General features: G+C 35.8%; 1 protein-coding gene across 1 annotated transcript; it reads right to left on the reverse strand.

Annotated features, from left to right (window-relative positions):
* Nucleotides 1-2,827: 2,827 nt before the first annotated feature.
* Nucleotides 2,828-22,353, reverse strand: LOC121388694. Its single transcript, XM_041520150.1, has 4 exons — nucleotides 22,146-22,353; nucleotides 20,709-20,873; nucleotides 11,896-11,979; nucleotides 2,828-4,007 (listed from the first exon to the last, which is right to left on the reverse strand). Exons 2-4 carry the CDS (start codon nucleotides 20,761-20,763, stop codon nucleotides 2,995-2,997), a joined length of 1,152 nt encoding a protein of 383 aa, XP_041376084.1. The 5' UTR covers nucleotides 20,764-20,873; nucleotides 22,146-22,353; the 3' UTR covers nucleotides 2,828-2,994.
* Between the last annotated feature and the right edge of the window lie 638 nt (nucleotides 22,354-22,991).

The following is a 22,991-nucleotide window of genomic DNA, read 5'->3' on the forward strand; positions in this document are numbered from 1 at the left end:
AGAATTTTATAGTAATATTTAGTTTTTGTGTGTTTGTATTTCGATTGTCATGTACATCTAGCATGTATACCCAATTATAATGATGTATGTTTGTTTATCTATCTATCTATCTATCTATATATCTATATATCTATCTATATATATAATATGAAATGTTGTATGTGTATATATTAATGTATGTGTGTATATGTGGATGGATGTTTGAGTCTGAATATGTATGTGTATGTCGGTGTACATTGGTATCTAAATATACCTTTTTCATTTTAATGTATGTATGTGTGCGTGTGTGTAATGGAAATAATATTTTAATGAATAAATCTTCGCGGAACTCCTTTTAAGATTTAACTACTATATATATATATATATTTAACTTTAATTTACTTACACCTAGCTTACAGTTTAGATCTCTCTCTCTCTCTCTCTCTCTCTCTCTCTCTCTCTCTCTCTCTCTCTCTCTCTCTCTCTCTCTCTCTCTCTCTCTCTCTCTCTCTGTAAAGTATCTATAGTAAAGTATCCATATGAGTGATTTTAATTTAGTAGTATATGATAATTGTGTGTAATAAATGTAAGAATAATATATATATATATATATATACAGTCAGACCTCGTTACAACGACCGTCGTTACTACGACATTTACACCATCCGATCACAAATTGTCGGGAACAAACGTACATCAGTGTTATTCTGTTCATTACACAGGAATCCGACGTCTGAAAACACCTCTTTACAACGGCAATTCATAATCACAGACACCGTAGCACGTTCAGACCTACTCGAGCTGGCGATGAAGACGGACGCTGATCCATGCTCTCTCGTGTTAACCCCCCCCCCCCCCCCCCAACCCACCTGGGGGATTAATTGCTTTGTATGGGACGCTGATAGAGTACCGCGTCGCGTACACCGGGTCACGGGCAGCCTAACTTTGGTGTACGGCGACCCTGCTCCACAAAAGAAGGGAAGGGGACCGAGAAAGAGGAAACGTGCGCCAGGGGCGGTACAGGGGGAACAAAGCTGGCGGTCCCTTCTGCGTCGTCGCCCCAGCCCGACCGGTCAAGCCAGCTAAGCCAGCTTAGCCAGCTGAGGAAACCCAGCAAGCGAAGTCTGACGAGTCGACGCCAGGAGAGGAGCTGGACATTGCCATGTGCGAGACTCCACGGCCGGCGTCTCCCGTTCCTGCACCTTCACGTTCGACTCCGTCGAGACCCCCACCCACGGGGAACTCCGTTGAGACGAACAAGGAAGTTTGTGTTGCGAAACGGAAGGCCGTCACTCCCCCGAGTGACCAGCCAGCCAAGGCACGGCCTTCCGCCTCTGGCCGAGGCAGGGACTTTGCCGCACGGAGTCTCGCTGTCAGCAAGATCAAGAGTCAGTACTCTAAGTACTTGGTTGGTGATACACCACACGTGGGCTCACTGCCGGGAGGTATCCAAGAGGGAAGTTTCAAGCGTTTCCCCGACGGCAGTGAGGTGGCCATCCACGATACGGACTTACGAGACGGGACGCTCTGCCTAGTGGTGACGACGCGCCGGGAGGGTCTGTACAGACAAGGTATCCTTTTTAGGGATATGGACAACACCGTCCACAGAGTACTCAAGATCATCGCCGGCGTCTATTACGTCGAGCTAGCAAAAACCCTGCTAGGTCACAGGTGGAGGAAACTTGTGCCACACTTCAACGGCAAGCAGTTCATCTCGTCTCTGTAGACGCCAACATCCTCAAGAACAAAACGGCCTTAACGAGGCCACTCACGTGGACATATAGATCGGACTTTAAACTTTTAGACCTTCGTTCAAAATGTTATGTCGAAATTACTTCTTTTTTTTACAAATATTATTAAATAGTCCGATCCTCTCTTCTTTCTCTTATTTATTTTTGGACTGTCCTTCTAAAATGCTCAAAATTATATAAATATTCGACCGAGCAGTCAATTCTTTTTATTTTTCGCTTGTAAGTTTTTATTTATTTATTTTTAATTCTATTGACTTTTTTTTTTACTAATTGCTATTTTCAAAATTCTGCCCATTTTCAACTCTACACCCTCCCCCCCCCCCCCCCATCCCGAGTCAGGCCACCGATCTTATCGGAGGTCGGACTCTGGATGGGCGTATTCGAAACCCTAGTGGTATATGGGCACGTTAAAATAGTTATCTATCTATCTACCGTAGCACGTTGGCAGTACACACACAGCCACTTAGAATCCTTGATCTCGTAGTGAGCCGACTATGTCACATGCTATCCGAGCTACCAATGTCTGCGAAATCTGTAGACCTGTATTGCTGTTGCACATAAGCCTTTAGTGAACCAATTAAAGGATTAACTTCGAACAATAAAATCTTCTCTTTTCATGATAGTTTGTAACCGAAACAGGTACCAATCGTAGGTGTCTTGATTGAACTGACGGTGACTTCGCCTTGTTTAATATATTTAATGATCCTTTTTAAAAACATATTTAATATATGTACGTGTATTTGCTGTTTTTGATAATAATTGCAATGCATAAATTATTCAGTCATCAGTTAATATTAATTAGTATTTTTTTGTTACGTTATTTTGGCAATGGAAATAACTCATGACAATTCGATACACCGGCAATTTCGATATAACGACAAAGTGACCCAGGGACGAAAATGATCGTTGTAACGAGGCCTGACTGTTATATATATATATATATATATATATATATATAATACATTTATATGTTAAAATATCCATCACTACTTCCCCCTGGTTGTGTGATGGATACAAGTGTAAACAGGGGTTCTGTGAATACCCCCCCCCCCCCCAAAAAAAAAAAAAAAAAAAAAAAAAAAAAAAACTAACCCTACAACAAAAACAACCCAAACAAACAAAACAACAACAACAAACAATAACAAATCGACAACAAGAAGAACTAACGTATTTCAACCCATATCCCTGGTTAAGACAGAGTCGAAAGAATGCTTTAGTAAGGTATCATCTCGTGTTTGAACTGAACGTTCACGACGACTACTCGTTACCAGTGGAGATCGTTACTGGAGAATCTGTGTTCATAGATCCTGATCAAGTGTTTGTCAGAGACGTACAGTCTGGCTTTAGATGTGTCGTAATACAAAGCTTGGGGACAATAGTCCACTTTATCTGACTTCAGAATATATTTTACAAACTTGCCTTCCGGAGACAGCATAACCACTTTCTGGTTCAAAGGCCTACCAGTTTCACCAATAGCAACATACACATTAGAGTACGCATCACAGGTAACACCTCGTGCATTCTTTATCGGATAACTCCACAACACCTTCCTTTCAAGTGAAATGCATGACACTTTATCTTCACGATGACTGATCGAGTAAAATGTCTCATCGGTGTTGTATGACACCAGTATGTGACCGGAAGGTGTGGTTGCCAAGTATTGCGGCTCACTGACAAGTGACTCTCCTGTCTTGTCAACAGTGACTAACTTGATCATGTTGCCGTGTAGGTCAGTCACCATTAATCCCTTGTGTCCTATCACCAATCTGGTCCCAGTTTTTGAACTTAATGAGGTTATACATACGGTGCACTCGCAACATTTCAGTGGAACAGTTTTCTGGAGGCTTAATTCTGGACCAACATTTATTATATTTAGTGTTGGCTTTATGAGCCAGTTTTTGTTTCTGATAAAAGTACACGCAACAGCGACTTGAGTGTTGCTAATTTTCGTGATTCTAAAAAGACCACGAATTTGTTCTTTATTCAGTTTACATTCACTGATCTTATCAATGTTCTCCTTAGCATCATGCCACAGTGACCTAACACACTCCTCGCTAGAATACCATACAACAAAGACATCTAACCCGTTCTGATTCAGGACAACGAAATCCTGTATGCTATCATGGTCTCCAATATTCGCCCGTGCGTCGAAAGTGTTGATCAGTGTGAACGTCGACTTCTCTGGGGAAGCATTAATCACTTCCCCACGTGATGCCGGTACACATGTTTTCGCTACACGTGCTCCCGCTGCATGTGCTCCCACTACTTCTGCTTGATCTGTGAAAGAAAGACGAAACCAGTAAACGATTAAAAATACAGTAAGGCATATTTTTATCTAAATGCAAAGGAAATGTGATTCAAACACATTTTAAACTAATGAAAGAAAGAAATGTTTTATTTAACGACGCACTTAAAGGAAACATGTCACGTAAACCATATTTGGCACCAACCATGTACAATTAATTATAAATTGAATCACCTAAAAAAAAAAATATATAAAAAATTAATTACTTAAAATATCTCCATAAAAGAACCCCAGATACGAGCTCTTAGCGGAAATTGCCGATCTTTAATGAGCAGGGCAATCACGAGGTCCCTGACGTCAGAGACGCGTCGCTTGATCTGAAGCCTTACACTTAAAAGCATTAGTCCGTACCACTCATAAAGAATCTAAGACTTGCACAGCTTACCAAAACAATGAGTGTTCGTTCGCAAAACGTTTTGCCGTATCAATATGAGCTGTTAGTAAATGAAGAAAGACACACATTTACTTACAACAGTGATACTGAAGAAAAAACGGATAGCGAGTCGGAGGGTGGAGAAAACTGATGGTGCCAGACCAGACCGGTTCGACCAATTTACAGCCCGGAGCCCGAAAGTAACCCGGAGACAAAACCAAAACTCGGATGCTAATGCCGAGGTGTATACTGTTCATATTTAGCATAAAGATACACCTCGATATGATGTATTTAAATATGTAAAAAATATAAATGTAGGACAAACATTTTTGGGTGTGTTTTTTTATAGAAAATATCGCATTTTTTATGTTCGGGCTGTACATAATGAAATCTGTATGCACAGTGTAAACAAACGCTCTAATTTACGACAAGGCGCTTCACTTTCATTAACCTGGCTTGTAAAAAACAACATAAATGACTTGAGAGTATAATCAACTTTTAAACTAAATATATTTCTATTTGCATCAATAGAACGAAATGGGGTTATAGTATTTTTCTCTCATAAAAAAAAGTAGCATATTATTAGGCCTATTGGTAGGGTGCGTTAGAGTAAAAACGACCACTCACGATACCCAAGTGATAATTTTCTTTTCTTTGGTACTACGTAATTGGTCAGTTTTGTAATTTTAGATAGGAAAGTCTACTTAATCAAGGGTTTTACAGCATTATTTACAGTAATGAAGCAGGGCGGCTAATAATGTCCATTAACACTGTACTATAGTCGCGACAGGTTACGCCACAATACCCTGTAATCTTAAAAAAACTGGCACGTATTTTGTACGCATGTCTAGACCATGGTAATCACTTACCTGGTCGATACCCTGCACTATACACCTGCCAATCAGGAACCACGGAAAGAAAGGATCAATTAACTAAAACAACACTCCGATTCTCAAGTCAGCCCGTGGATGAAACATAATAGTTATTTCGACACCGACAGTAGTGGGGGTTTTTGTATTGAACTTCGTGTTGCTTTGGGGCTTCGGGCGATGAGGAACGTTTTTGTAACGTATTCCGCCCGAAGATTAAAAACATTATTTAAAATTATTATTGTTTTCTACACGTTTTTTAAAAAAACATATTTAAATACATCGTACTGAGATGTATCCTCATGCCAAATCCCATGTTTGTATATGCCATATTTAATTACTTATTGACGTTTCCTTCTTCGGACGGTGAATACAGATTTTGTTATGTAGGCCTACAGCCCTAACATGAAAAATCTCTTTTTTTTTTCCAAAAAAAATAAATAAATAAAAAATTTCTACATTTTTGTTTTAACATATATAAATACATCATGCTGAGGTGTATCTTTGTGCCAAATATGTACAATGTACACCTCGGCATTTGCAACCGAGTACTGTTTTTGTCTCCGGGTAACGTTCGGGCTCCGGGCTGTAATTAGGCGGACACCAAAGTACTATGCGGTGTTGGTGTCCAATCTTTTCTTTTGCGATAAAATACACGCGTCTTTCTTCGGATACAATCCTTTGGAAAACCATAAAAAGACAATCCCGATCGTTTAAAACTGTTTATTTTTACACCCGAAGGCCGCGCAGTACGGCACTGTTGGACTGAAAAGATCGTAAGCCCCTTACTCATATATAAACAGTTAACAACAATGGAAGAGTACAGCGGCTCTGACGTCACTTCCCTTTTTTTCCGAACGCTCACGAAGAAATATGCATAAATCGTACTTTGATACTGGTTAGCGCAATTTCTTCATTTTAAGTTAACTACACGTATTTTATTGTTATAAAGTTATTTGTATATTATTTTTATATCATTTTTCTTTTAAAATGAGCTATAATATGGTCTCGTGTCATGTTTCCTTTAACACATTTTATTTACGGTTATATGGCGTCAGACATATGGTTAAGGACCACACAGATTTTGAGAGGAAACCCGCTGTCGCCACTACATGGGTTACTCTTCCGATTAGCAGCAAGGGATGTTTTATTTGCGCTTCCCACAGGCAGGATAGCACAAACCATGGCCTTTGTTGAACCAGTTATGGATCACTGGTCGGTGCAAGTGGTTTACACCTACCCATTGAGCCTTGCGGAGCACTTATTCAGGGTTTGGAGTCGGTATCTGGATTAAAAATCCCATGCCTCGACTGGGATCCGAACCCAGTACCTACCAGCCTGTAGACCGATGGCCTGCCACGACGCCACCGAGGCCGGTTAAACTAATGAGAAATATACAGTAGGGATGATAGTAATGCTTGATGGTATCCCAGATAGATAGATAGATTGATAGACAGACAGACAGATATATAGATTGACAGACAGAGATAGACAGACAGACAGACAGACGTACATACAGACATTATATATATATATATATATATATATATATATATATAGATATATATAGATATATAGAGAGAGAGAGAGAGAGAGAGAGAGAGAGAGAGAGAGAGAGAGAGAGAGAGAGAGAAGAGATAAATAAACTGATAGATAGATAATAGTCCATGGGCCAGATACCGAAACCCCCCCCCCCCCCCCCCCCCCCCCCCCCAAGGGATTTTTGGAGACAAGTATTTTTAGATACCTCGTTATATATGAATTTAATATCTGCTTGTCTGCAGCAAAAATGTTGGTGGATTAAAAAAAATATCGCCATTTGAATGGGGGTACCGTTGCACATTTTGTGTCCCCAAAACACTATATTGAAAAATTAAATATAGTGATAAAGTTGTCATCCATATAAATTTTTAACAGATATAAGGCCAAAATGAATGATATTCATCCTATACTAGATGTTAATAGTAACAAACCAAATAACAATGCAAATATGTGGTATGAATAATGATATACTCATCGGCAAAAGTTAAGCAATGCCTGAAATGCACTATTTTCTATATTTACACATATTTTGGGCTGCTTGAACCTTTTACTATTAAAAATTGCACTGTATTTAATATATTGAGGCAGCATTATTCAAATATGGTTCAGTATATCTGCCTATACTATACTCAACAAAATTAATTAAGGTCCAATAGATATTTTAGCATTTTTTCTTTAAATATGGGGGAAAATACAACTTCTTCCGTTGAAAGTTGTCAGCATTGTGGCATGTTCTTGAACTTAATGACTTAAATAACAATTTTGAGGGAACACAATGACAAGAAACATTCGGAACAAATGTGTAACAAATACTTGCCTAATGCTCATTTCAATATTTTTCATAAGTATGTGAAATACCCAGTGTTTTTTGCGTGTATAACCAGTAAAAGTTTACTGAAACAATGAATAGAAGCCATATATATAACCAAAACATGCTAACATAATATGACAGTAACAAAGAATTATATTATAATATAAGAAAGTTTACTAGCCCTTAATTAATTTTGTTGAGTATACATGTATGTGAATCAATATTATGAATATGTCCCTCTTTACTAAACACCAGTGTTAAAAATTTAAAGCATCAGTTTTGTGTACCTACCATAATTTCTTTTGTATTACATGTACAAGTCATCTATCTCACAAATGTTCATCTTATACTAGTCTGTGTTTGTAATATTTTTAGATTTGCCTTTATATTTACATTGTGCTTAACTTATGCTCAGGTGTATATAATTAGTTTCTACATCAAATATTGTCAAGGAAAGTTTTGACTTCCTTTCATATTCCTTTGCATTTTCATGCAAGTAAAATATGTCTGTCATGTTCACAATTTCTGGTATTCTCCTTTTCCAGACTGCTCATGGTTCCTCATCAGTTTCCATCAGCGCTCATAGTTTAATATCACTATTTTATCTCTAGTGTTCCTTCTAAAATTTCTCAACCATATGACAATTTGGTTGAGGAATAGCCTGGACTGCCTGGCATGACTGATACCAAATGACAACTTGGCAATTTGTTCTCTTTATGTGCATTGTCAGAGCATTCTCAGTGAATACATACATGTAGAGTAGAGTGGAGAAGGCTGATTTACACTCTATTGTAGTTCAATATTATCATCCTTGGTTTGGCAACAAACATTTCCAGATATTTCTCAAGTCATGATGTTTTTGTATGTTATTGGCACCCGCACTCCCATAGAGAAGGTATATGAAATGATCTGCTTCTTAAATATATGTACATCAATTTTTGCTGAACTTCATGAGCTAACAACATTTCAAGGAAGTCTTGGTGTTGCTTGAGAATATTCAAAACCTCCAGTTTTCCATTCTGCATAAAAGCACTGTTGGTATCCTAGCCAGTAATGGCAAGCACAGCTGGAATTGCTAGTTGGTGTCTTCCCTGCATCCTTAATGATGCTGTGCACATCTATAAGATGCCTCTTGTTGCCAAGTTGAGTGTATAAAAACTTTCGTATTTGGGGTAGTAAACTGGCAGCAATGTACAGACAATGAAGTATAATCTTTGTTTCTGCATCTTCTTGTGTACTTAACAACACCCCCAGACATGGTTTGCATTTGAAACATGTACTGTGTCTCACAAATAGAACCCTCTTCCCAAGAAGCTGAGGGCAGAGTTTTCTTTTTTTCATTTAAAAGGTCTTCCAATCTCTTAAGACCTTTGTAGGGATTTCTTGATCAAGTGTGGCTTGGAAGAACCCCTTTCACATGAGAAATTTAGTGCCAAACCACAAATGCTGTTATTATGCTACTGTGGATTAGTTGCAAACCTTCCATCCAGTAGATATTCCCTGTACCAATAGAACAAATTGGAAGAGAGCAAATTGCCATGGTCTCATATTAGTCATATTACAAAGTCCAGGGTATTCCTCAACCACATAGAAATGGCTGAGAAATACTGAAGCTGAATTGGATGCTTTGTGTTCTGATAATGCAAGAGCTGTTGACATATTGAGAGAGGAACAAGAGCAAAGGCCCAGAGGAAAAATAAAAAATTACAAATATTGTGAACATAATAGACATTATATTTGAATCAGATGATAAGACTGAAATAGGAAAGAAAGTCAAGTGCTAGATATGCCTGATGACTATATCTGATGTCAATTATATAAACCTAAGCATAAATTAAGCACAATTTAAATACAAATATGTTTTTAAAAATAGTACAAGCTTCTGTGAGATAGATGAATTGTAAATGTTTTAACACACATGTCGAAGAAAGGTACTTATAATTGGCTGGTACTAAGAACAGAGAGACATCTTCATAAATTTGTGAACATTGTATATAAACTCCATATACTGAACCACATTTGAATAATGAAGCCTCAATATGTTAAAAAAGCCAGGTCTATTTTTTTTTAATAATAAAAGCTTCAGGCAATCCTAAGTATGTGTATACATAGAAATTAATACATTGCTTACTAGTAACTTATTTTGAGAAGTATATAATTATTCATACCCCATATTATATTATTTTGTAATTGTTATTAACATCTACTTTATAGAATAAAAGAAAGGATGTAGAAATAGAAAATTGTAAACTTCACATATATTATATTTGGGTCACATAAAATGATTGAGAATTGGGAATGAAAGTTACATTTTTATAGTGCTAGATATGTGCCTGATGATATTCTGTGTAGATATCAATTATATACACCAAAACATAAGTTAAGCATAATATGAATAGAACTGCAATTCTAAAATATTACAAAAAGCAACAAAAAAAACTAGCTATTGTAAGATGAACTGTTGTGAGATAGATAAATTGTATATGTAATGCAGACTTGCCTAGAATGGTATGTAAATTCACTGTTTATGTTTGTAAGACTTGTGTGTAATATAAAAATATTCAAAATATCCATGTAAATGGTTTAGACAGCATATACTGCACCATATTTAAGTAATGCTGCCCTCAGATATTAAATACAATACAATAATAAAAGGATCACAATGTTTTAGGTACGGTATGTATATATACACATGTACATAGAGAATAACGTATATCGGGAACTGTGTAACTTTTGCTGGTGAGTATACCCCTGGTACTATATCCATACCACATATATTGCATTGCTTTGTGGTTTGTTATGAACATGTAATTTAGCATGAATAGCATTCATAATTTGGTCTTAAACCTGTTCAAAATATGTATGCATGTTAACTTCAACATTGCCATGCAGTTTTTTCATATACTATGTTTGTAATACTCAGGGCATTTCAAATTCATTGACTCACTATACTTAGTCAGATGGCAAAAATATATTAGTTTTTGGTGGAATACATTCACCAGTAACCCAGCTTTAAAGTAAAAGCAGTGATATAGTCCAGAATTATTTTCAAATATTTTTGAAAATTATGTGGAACATTCACCTTGATCAGAAATTTGCCCTGTTAAAAATAAATAGGGTGCCTACACTCAAACGTGCCCTACAGGCACACCCACCAACAGATTGCCTGCAGACAAGCTGATTTGAATATGTCTATGGATAGGCTTCAAAGATATACTCATCTTGAAAAATCCCGGGGGGGGGGGGGGGGGGGGGGGGGGGGGGGGGGGGTTATAGTGGGCCCACGGTCTATAAACAGATAGATAGATAAACAGATAGATAGATAAATAAACTGATAGATAGATAAACTGATAGATATATAAATAGACAAATAGACAGATAGGCAGATAGATATACAGATAGACAGATAGATAGATAGATAGATATAGATAGATAGACAGCTAGCTAGATAGATAGCTAAGTTATGTAACAGGCCCGTAGCCAGCATGATTTTAGCGGGGGGTGGGGGGGGGGGTGGGGTGGGGGAGGGGATCGAAATTTCATCAAACGCGAAGCCGTAGACGGGGGGAGGGGGGGGGGGGGTGAATGTTGTATTCTAATGGGCCACAAAAATAGTGAGGTTTTTTTTGTTACTTTGTTTATTTTATAATTTTTTTTAATTTCCAAAACTCTTACTTTTCTTCTTATGTCAAATCAAACCAGTGGACAGAACACCGATGCGCACTACGCTATATAGCATGTGTTCATATATATATATATATGTGTGTGTGTGTGTGTATGTATATATATATATATATATATATCTACATACACACACACACATATATATATATACACACACACACACACATACATACATATATGCCAGTGCACCACGTCTGGTATATCAAAGGCCGTGGTATGTGCTATCTTGTCTGTGAGATGGTGCATATAAAAGATCCCTTGCTACTAATGAAAAGAAATGTTGCGGGTTTCCTCTCTTCTATGACAAAATTACCAAATATTTGACATCCAATAGCTGATGATTAATAAATCCATGTGCTCTAGTGGTGTCGTTATACAAAACAAATTGATTTAAAGGTTGTTATAATTATTCAGGACCTGAGTGATTTTACATATGATAAAAAAATTAAAGACAAGTTAGGTAAATAATAATAAAAATGTAAACAAACACATCAATTGCCATATGAAATACTTTACATTCTGAACATGATTTCGAAACAAAAAGACATTATAAAAAAGGATCTACTATATTCGTTACTTACAACCAAATCCTACGTCTTCTAGTTTGGGAATCTTCTGATCTTCAAATATATTTGTCCTTTCTGACATTCTTTTGCCTGTTTTCCCTTTAAAACAAGAAAAAAAGTTAAATTTCAAGCAACACTCTTTGGTTCCCTGATCATGGATTCAACAATATGAATGGCTAATAGCAGAACATTCGGTGACTGGAATCGACCACACCACATCTTGTATACCAGAAGAATGCTCTGATCGCACCACACATGTTGCACATCAATTATCGCTCTATTCACATTACAATCTGTCATAATGTAGGCCTACAATGCGGCACTAAGCACTGATCGACACTGCACGGCACCATGATATATACACTACAGCTCTAACCACTGGACTATATTCCACCCCATCACTTTATACTAGTACACTACAGCTCTAACCACTGGACTATATTCCACACCATCACTTTATACTAGTACACTACAGCTCTAACCACTGAACTATATTCCACACCATCACTTTATACTAGTAGGCTACAGTTTTAACCACTGGACTATATTCCACACCATCACTTTATACTAGTACACTACAGCTCTAACCACTGGACTATATTCCACACCATCACTTTATACTAGTACACTACAGCTCTAACCACTGGACTATATTCCACCCTATCATTTTATACTAGTAGGCTACAGCTTTAACCACTGGACTATATTCCACCCCATCATTATATATTCCACCCTATCATTTTATACTAGTACGCTACAGCTCTAACCACTGGACTATATTCCACCCCATCACTTTATACTAGTAGGCTATATGTTAATTAAAACAAATAGGCTACATTTTTAACCACTGGACTATATTCCACACCATCACTTTATACTAGTACACTACAACTCTAACCACTGGACTATATTCCACCCCATCACTTTATACTAGTAGGCTACAGTTTTAACCACTGGACTATATTCCACCCCATCACTTTATACTAGTAGGCTACAGTTTTAACCACTGGACTATATTCCACCCCATCATTTTATACTAGTACACTACAACTTTAACCACTGGACTATATTCCACCCTATCATTATATATTCCACCCCATCATTTTATACTAGTACACTACAACTTTAACCACTGGACTATATTCCACCCTATCATTTTATACTAGTACACTACAGCTCTAACCACTGGACTATATTCAACCCTATCATTTTATACTAGTACGCTACAGCTCTAACCACTGGACTATATTCCACCCTATCACTTTATACTAGTATGCTACAGTTTTAACCACTGAACTATATTCCACCCCATCATTATATATTCCACCCTATAATTTTATACTAGTACGCTACAGCTCTAACCACTGGACTATATTCCACCCTATCATTTTATACTAGTACGCTACAGCTCTAACCACTGGATTATATTCCACCCTATCACTTTATACTAGTACGCTACAGCTCTAACCACTGGACTATATTCCACCTTATCACTTTATACTAGTACGCTACAGCTCTAACCACTGGACTATATTCCACCCTATCATTTTATACTAGTACGCTATAGTTCTACGCACTGACCTAGAGAGACCTGCAATCCATTTAGTCACTACCTATATTCCACTCCACTTGATGAACACAACAACTGAATTTCAGGAAATAAAAAACAGCTCAAACATCTATATGGACTGATTTCTACTCCGTGATATAAACGAAAAGTCCAACCACTGACCTATATCCCAAAATCATCATGTTCTATACTGTAGCTTTATCACCCCAGTGGTCTCTCATAACAGGGAAAATATTTTCCATATTTTCTCAGTGGGAAATATTCTGCACTGGTCTAATGAACAATACTGTTGGACGATTTGACGCTTACAAACCAATGACCTTGTCGGTACTAAATATGACGTCATCACAATTTGACAAACACACAAAACGAAGTCATGTAATTTAAAAAGTTTGCCTTTAGTACGGCTCTCTTGTTTTGGTCTTAATTTTGTTTGTCAAGATTGAGGAGCATTGAATTCATGGCTTTACATCAAAGTGATATACTTTATATACATGCACATATATCTAATTGGTGGTATAATAATGTTATACAGTCATATATAACTATTTAATACATAAACGCTGTCACGGGGATTCTGTAATACCCGTAACTGAATAAAACACGATTGTCCAAATATCTCTCCTAACTGTATATCTGTTAGATCTCTCTGTAACGGGCGGTTAAACCCTAGTATGGCTCGTCTAGGTATGATCAGAGATACGATCTTATATAAAGTATATATTATTATAGCACGTTTAGTTCACTAGAAAACACAACAAAACACAATACACTTTGGAATCTGTATTAACCTACGCTGACAAATGTACAGCCACAACAATAAATAATAACAACCCAGAACTGATCACTTAATTAGTTAATCTCTAGGTGTCTAGTTTACACAATATGCTAATCACTTCACCGTGACACAACACCCACACGTGTGATAATGGAGAAACTCTTCCAGGGGAACTTAATTAATAAAGGAATTACCACTCTATTCCTAACTGGTTAATTTTTAATTAACCCTTAACTACTCATTTAGTAACCTTGTAACACAGAATTAATACTGGTACCTATCACAATAAAGACAATAACCTACAGTTTACGTAGGTCCTCTAGGATGACTGGTTAAGCTTTTTATAATTATTTAGGACAGTGAGCCTACAGATTACTGCGTCAGATGACCGGCAGCACCGTCTAAATAATATTGGTATAATACAGTATTAAAATATTTAAAGTCACATCAATCACATCAAGATTATACACAGAGCAGAAAATATATATTTACCAAAGTCCCGTCTGAACTAATATAGATCGTTCAGTGGACGGACAGCGATCCCCTGGAACCTTCCTAAAGTTTCTCCTCGATATATCTAAATCCTAGCTATTTATTCAAAACTCTCAGAGACAGCGAATATCGCCTGGGGGTACAACGGGGTACCTCACCTGTCATCTTATATTTCCACCTCTCACAGAGTCGGTATATTTTCTTAGATCGTCAGACTGGCTGTCGCCAGTTCGCCAGAAATCACGGTTGTAAAAACCGCACTTGCGGAGGTATTACGTAACTACTAGCCACCTGGGCTCCGCACCTCGGCTGGGTGTGTATTAGACGACCGTCTCGCAAAGGTATCACGTAACAAGTTGGCCATCTGGGCTTAAGTGCAATTTGGAACTGCACACGGCCTTCTAAAACAATTAATATCGCCACAGGCGAAAAGAAATTAAGAGCATGTACCGTCACAAACGCATTTGTAACGCTTCTGTATAAATTAAAGATTGGAAAAAAACAAACCAAATTGCTATGACTCTTAGAATGTAAAGGACTGGGAAATATACAGTAGAATCTCATTGGCTCGAACGCCCAACGGTCGAACCTACCGGTATTCTCGAACCAAGAACAATGTCCCGATTTTTTTCTCTATTAAACCCTTTTATTTTGGTGCTGATTGGTCGAATACCCCTAGGGTCGAACAGAAGCTTTCTCTCGAACCAGTTTATTAGTCCGAACTGTAAAATTAAACATATATAGCTCGAACGACTAAGTCTATCCGAAGAAATACAAAAAATAATTTATATTTATTTACGAATTTTTTATTGACCCTTTCACGTCAGTCACAAAGTAAGTTAATATAAATATGCCGGCTTCTTATGTTGTTTATTTAGCACCTATCGGTAATTATCTTTCTAGTACAGATAATAGTACTACGATAATCGTGAGCTGAATGAACCTTGCATGAAACACCAATCAATTGGTGAGCCTAGTTCGGCCTCGCCGGTTTACTTTAATCATTTTAATCGCTACTCTACGCATGAGCGTCGGCATAGTTTGTTTTTAACTTGAAATACAGGAGAAATCAATGTAATGTAGTGATTACAACAATAAAAGGTAAAGGGCCTCCGCCTGTGCTTCATGCACTTTCATTCTTTTCTCAACGTTGTCAATATGTCGCAAAAGATTCTACAACAGCATAATAAAGAACGATTTTTTAAATTAATAAATATTTATAAATACAGACTACCAGTGTGTTTGTTATTTGTTTATTCAACGGTGATAAATAATAGTTACAAATATGTATCTCATCCGACATTTGAAGGCGACTTCGTTACTCATGAGTCAATCGGACCATCTCGCCCAAGCCAGTTTTACGGAAATATGCGAGGTATTCCGATTGGTTTTTGTGTTACATAAGCACCCGACAACGGCCGAATGCATGGTTCGAACTACCCGATGGGTCGAACAGACTTTGATGCACCGACAGTGTTCGAGCCAATGAGATTCTACTGTATGAGAAAAAAAAAGAAAATATAATTGTTAAAACACATAATATTAACTTGATAAATAAATAAATAAATAAAACGAATAATTACATGGGGGGACTTAAATCTATGCTAGCGCGAAACGAAAAAGACCTGGAATTCAAAACAAGCTATTGTTAGGAAATAAGTTCAATTAAAGAGATTAAGCAATGGTGCCCATGGTTCATTAAAAACTTTGTAATTGCAATTTTTGTATAAAATACATTTTTCTATTTCAAACTTGTTTCGCAATATATTTTTTTAACTCCATTAATATTTAATTATTTTTTCTGTACTTTCATACACTAGATATAATATTTAATGTTGATAATCAACCAATTTACGAAGTTAATATTTTCGTTATTGATCATATCAAACATAACAATATCTTGACCAAAAATAATGTCAATTCCTGTTTCATTCAATATCCATTCTCGTATTGATTCCCAAATGTGGTTAACCTTGTTACAGTCAAAGAAAAGATGTAACGTTTCACACGAAGTTTTGAAGAGGTCGCAAGCATTAGAATCTACGTAATGTATCATATGCAAAAATGTATTAGTAGTTAAGATTCTGTGTACTATTCTATACTGAAACCATGATAATGTTGTGTCTTTTACACATCGAAAAGGAATAACATAATACTTTTCCCATTTCTTTGTATCATACACGTATCCTTCATTTGCATATTTCAATTGTGCTTTTGGAATGACAGTTTGTGAATTTAACATATCATACATATATTTACAACCGTTTTTGTCTTTTAATAAATGTTTTATCTTAAACAGAAAAACAGGATTTTTAAGACTTGTGAAAGTGTCATCGTTTATGTTTTTAAATTTGTTTATAAATGATTTAACAGCATTTGTTATTGACGTATATACCATATTTATATGATATTTCGTTATAAACTGTTCGTATGTTAAAAAACCACCTTGTTCGTTTAATAATTCATTACCAATACATATTTTGCTGTTATTCCAGATATTAATACTTAATATACCATCTACACTTTGTGGGTTTTGAAATTTTTGGTATATCTATCCAGCTGGACATGGTTTCTCTCCAAACCCTGTTGCGAATATGTTCTATTTTTCGAGTTAGAAAATAATCACCTTGTTTAATTATGTCTTTTAACGATATATTTGTAATTGACTTAAACAAAGTGGTCGACTTTGAGTTATTTAAAAACATTCTTCGAATCCATGTACATTTCAATGCTGTTATAAAAATTATTTATGTTTATCATTTTAATACCACCCCTTTCATAATCTTGTTATTAAATTTGGTTTCAATTTTTCAGTTTTACTAATTTGGATTCGGTATAGCTATTAATAGGTGAGTTAGCTTTGGCATCATTAACGTTTTCAATACTGGTATTCTTCCTAAAACCTGCAAGACCATACTCTCATTAATTTTTGTGCTTAGTTCGATTATATGTTCCATGTTCACTGAAACGTTGATACCAAGCAAATTAAAATGAGTTTGACCCCATTCTAACTTCCATCTCGTATGATGGAATACATCCTTAGAAAACGTTTTCGTTCCTGTCCAAATAGCTTTAGATTTGGAAAAATTTATTTTTAGGCCTGATATATATGCATAGTAGTCTAAAACCAAAAGTGTATTGTACAGGGACTCGGTGGAATTAAATATTGTTCCCCATCTATACTGATACCATTGATATTACTCGAGTTTCTTATTATAATTGCAAGTACTTCAGCACATAACATAAATATATAAGGTGATAAAGAATCACCTTGTCTACAAACTCTTTCTAATTTAAAAGATTCAGATAAAAATCCATTTTGTATGACACTAGAGAGGGAGTTATTGTAAAACATTTTTATCCAGTTTATAATAGATGCTTTGAAATTAAATATATCTAACACTTTATATATAAAGGAAGAATCGAAGGCTTTTTCAAAGTCGTTTAATAAGAGCAATCCAGGAATATCATGTTCTTCAGTGTATGACATGATGTCATAAATTAATATAATATTTTCTCAAATATATCTTCCTTTTATGAAACCAGTTTGGTCTTTATCTATCAACACTTTTAATTCTGTTTGCAATACACAATGATGCCATTTTGTAACAGAGTTAAAGGTCGCCAATTTTGTAAGAATTGTTTTGGTTTATTTTGGTTTTGGGATACATGTTATAATGCCTAGCTTTTGTACATGAGACATTTCTTTAATGGTATAGCTATAATTAATAGATCTAAGTACATAATGTCGTATATCGATCCAAAAGAATTTAAAGAATTCGGCTGTAAATCCATCCGATCCGGGGCTCTTGTCATATTTCATTGTCTTAAGAAATGCTAAAACTTCAGAATATTTTATTTCACCTTCTAATTCTTCAGCTTCTTCATCAGTTAATTTATTGAAACTAAAGTAAGATAGTTTTTCAATAATGTCATTATCATTTTGCCAAGATGGTGCAGAGTAAAGATTTTGATAAAACGTCTTTGTTTCTTTTAAGATTTCTTTCTGATCCGTAACCTCTGTTCTATTGTCCAACTGAATTTTTGATATTAGTTTGCTAAAATAATTCCGAGATTCTATATTGCAGAAATACTTAGTTGGCTTTTCGCCCTCTTCTATCCACTTTGACCTTGACCTGATATAATGACCTTTGAGTTTTTCTTTTCGCAATTCTAATAATTCAGACTTTTTACTTTCGATTTTTTTCCAGTCAATAGTATTTTCGTTCTCCTCTAAAGATTTAATTTCATCGCATATATTTTGTTCTAATTTGGTGCTTTTTTCTTCTTATACACAGAAAAAGATATACTTTCCCCCCATATTTCCATAAGTAATGTTTCTGAGAAGAGTTGGTTATTTATTATAAGGTGTATTTCTTCTTTGGATATTGAATCTATATTGTCCAAATTGTACACTGGTACAGCATAGTGGCGTGTGTTTTTTGTAATGGTTTCTTTAACTAATTTAACATATTCTTTGTTTAAAAGCAAAGCGTTATTGAATTTCCACAGCCCTTCACCTCTCCCTATTTGAATTATGTTTATCCTTAAAACTACTCCTGCATGATCCGAACGGTAACTATTTTCAATTGTTACTTTTTCCACCATAGACATAAGATTATTGGATATTAAGAAGAAATCCAATCTAGCTTGTTTTAAAGGTGTTTTCTTCTTCCATGTATATCTACGGAGATTAGGGTATAATTCTCTAAATGGGTCTTTTAAATCAAATGCTTCCATGTTTTCGTTATTTTTTTCTGGCATTTTGGATGATTTACGTGTTTATAGTTTTTTGTATCCAGATCTTGATTTAGTACTAAATTAAAATCTCCACAAAGTATATATTTTTCATTTTGGAATTCTGCAATACAGTCTGAAATATATTGATAAAAATTATCGTTATCTGCATTTGGTCCTTATACGTTCACAGGGGTAATTCTCTCCCCCTCTACTGTTAAATCGATTATTATATAGTTTCCCAAGTTATCTTTTCTTATATCATGTATCTTATATTCGAAATTGTTATTGAACATTATAGCCACACCTCGAGCGTTTCCAGTATAAGAACTAAATATGCATTTAAACCCCCACTGCGTCTCTATATATGGCTCTAAGTCTGATGTGAAGTGTGTATCTTGTAAGCAGTAAATGCTAAATGATTTACTTTTTAAATAGTTTAATACATCCCTTCGTTTCTCCTTGTCCCCGAGCCCCTGCCAGTTAAGCGTTATTATTTGTAGACAAGCCATGATAAGTTCTTCTCAAAATTATGTAATTTGTTATATGGCCACACTCTGTGTGTGGATATAATACTGTTGAGACATATTTAGTCTTTAATTTGTAGATTTGTGCTTTTAACTTGTTAGGAATTGGCAGGTCTTTAATTCGAGCATTTTTTACAATAAGGTTATCCCCCCCCCAAAAAAAAACAAAAAAACAAAAAAAAACCCAAAATCGATATCAAGGATAAAATAGATTATCGTTAGTTCTTGGAGTGAAAATATATAAAGCGAAGATAGAGAAAGGACAATGAAAATATAAATTTCTAAGCAGTGGAAGGAGAAACAAAAGTCAAAAGAAAAATATAAACGAGTGAGAAAAAAATTAAATTTTAACAAAATGTCATTTTAATACAATTTATTTTAGATTTAGTTTTTGAAAATTATCTATGAACGTGATTAAATTACAAAGTTATAGCAATACTCAAAAGAAAAAACAACAACTTATAACAGTGGGTAATGTGGTTTACATCGTTTCTATACATGTACGTGCATGTGTTTCGAAAATAAAGGCTTTTAGAAACAAAATAGCTGAGGTAATAAATAGAATAACAAACTCGGTACCAGTTATTATCAAATTTATGTCCCTCGTGAAATAATTTTCATTATTTCACTCGGGACATAAATTTAATAATAACTTATAACTCGTTTATTATCCTCTATTTACGTTTTGCTTGTTTGCATTTTCAGTCATCTGGTTACTACTCACCAAGTTTGCTGTCAAGAATTGTATATTCGTCATCTTTTTCCAGTTTTGTGGCCATGTCTTGTAATTGGAAATCATATACTGACGAATGTTGCTTGGGTTTGGTGTGAAGACGGAACTGGAAAGTTAACAGACGAGACCGGCGATCTTCGTGGGTCGTTGAAAAACCTTTGGGAAGATACATATAAGTTATTAATTTCCTCTTAGAAATGTTTCAACTGCAAACAAACAAATGGAATTCAAAGAACTTGTGTCTAGAATATTTATTGCCCTTATTTATTGCTTGGGCTGCATTATTTATAACACGTGCTTTGTTGTATTCTTGTATACCAAACACGAGGCTGTGAATTTGCCAAACACACACACACACACACACACACACACACATACACGCACACACGAAAACTTAATCGATCAGCCGTCCTGCTTTATTACTGTAAGTAAATCTGTAAAACCCTTGATTAAGTAGACTTTCCCATCTAAAATCACAAAACTGACCAATTACGTAGTTCCAAAGAAATGAAAATTATCACTTGGGTATCGTGAGTGGTCGTTTTTGCTCGAACGTAGCATACCAATAGGCTTAATAATATGGGTTTTTTTTATTTGGATTTAAAAAAAAAAAAAAATACTATAACTACATTTCGTCCTATTGATGCAAATTGAAATATATTTAGTTAAATAGTGTATTATACTATCAAGTCATTTATGTTGTTTTACAAGTCCGGTTGATGAAAGCGAAGCGCCTTGTCGTAAATTAGAGCATTTGTTTACACTGTGCATAGACGAGATGGACGGAGCTGACGTCACTTCGCCCCAAGCTATACTACCGGACGTCACAAAAACGAAACAAAATGGTTGCCCCCAGTTAGCAGGAATAATCATGTTTTTTTATTAACTCTAAAATTACGCTTTTCTTATTTGTTAAAGTGTCAGTATGTGTTGGTGGTCCGGGTATGCATCTTTCCAACACATAAAGCTCTTGTTTGAGTTTACTCTACCTTTAATGATAGTATGCAACCTCATAGTATCGACCGCTAGCCGAAGAGTGACATTTACGCAGTGTACATAACTCAAATCACATAGTGTATTACGTCAACGACAGTGGAATCTTACATTCTGGGGCGGGACGTAGCCAAGTAGTAAAGCGCTTGTTTGATGCGCGGTCGGTCTAGGATCGATCCCCGTCGGTGAGCCCATTGGGCTATTTCTCGCTCCAGCCAGTGAACCACGACTGGTATATCAAAAACCGTGGTATGTACTATCTTGCCTGCAGGATGGTGTATATAAAAGGTCCTTTACTACTAATAGACACATGTGGCGGGTTTCTTCTCTAAAACTATATTTCAAAATTACTAAATGTCTGACATTCTACAGCCTATGATTAATAAATCAATGTGCTCAAGTGATGTCGTTAAACAAAACAAACTTTAACATTACCTTTAAAGGAAACAAACTTTAGAAGATGGAATGACTGCTACAAACGAGAACACGCCAGCGATTCGTCTGTAACACCTCAGAACCAGCTACTCGCCGAGCAACAGGTTTCTTCCCGGATTCTCACCAGAGATGATGAGGAAAAAAGATGGCGACTGCCGACGAAACATTTAACGAGTTCACTGGAGCGAGAATATGTCACTGCATATTTAAAAATAAAATGCTGAAACAGGTTTACGCACTGTACAAAATTACTAAAGCAAAGCAGGCGGACCAGGATGTCTATGTTTGTATGTGTGTGTGTGTGTGTGTGTGTGTGTGTGTGTGTGTATGTATGTATGGTTTTATAAATTTAATACAGTAAAAACAAACAAAAATGTTTGATTAGGGGTCGGGGTGTGGGCATGGACCCTGTGCCAACCCCACGTTACACCACAGATGCTAGAACGTGCTAATGTCAATTATTGTTATTCACTGTAACAAACTTGAGATTTTAAATGCCACGCTCGAGTCGAGTTGCTGAACAGATGTTTTTTAAAGTTACAAACGGTCGTCAAAAGACGAAAAACGAAGGCTGGTATGTCAATGTGGCTTTTGTCATGATCACAGTGCCGTGAAGGTCACTAAATATTATAACAGAAATTTGAGCGATGAATCGTGTTTCTTTGGACACACGTAACCTCATTTTCGCAGATATATCAGCTTCGAGTTCACTACATAACATAGTTTTAGATGCATGCTATCAAATATTATCTTTATATGTTATATTATTATGTGTGTGTTATTTTAAGTAAATTATATATAAATAATTCAGTTCAATGTCGTCTGCACTCATATTAGATTTTAAAA

Source organism: Gigantopelta aegis, chromosome 14 (genome assembly GCF_016097555.1).
Source record: "Gigantopelta aegis isolate Gae_Host chromosome 14, Gae_host_genome, whole genome shotgun sequence".
Classification (NCBI taxonomy): Eukaryota; Metazoa; Mollusca; class Gastropoda; order Neomphalida; family Peltospiridae; genus Gigantopelta; species Gigantopelta aegis.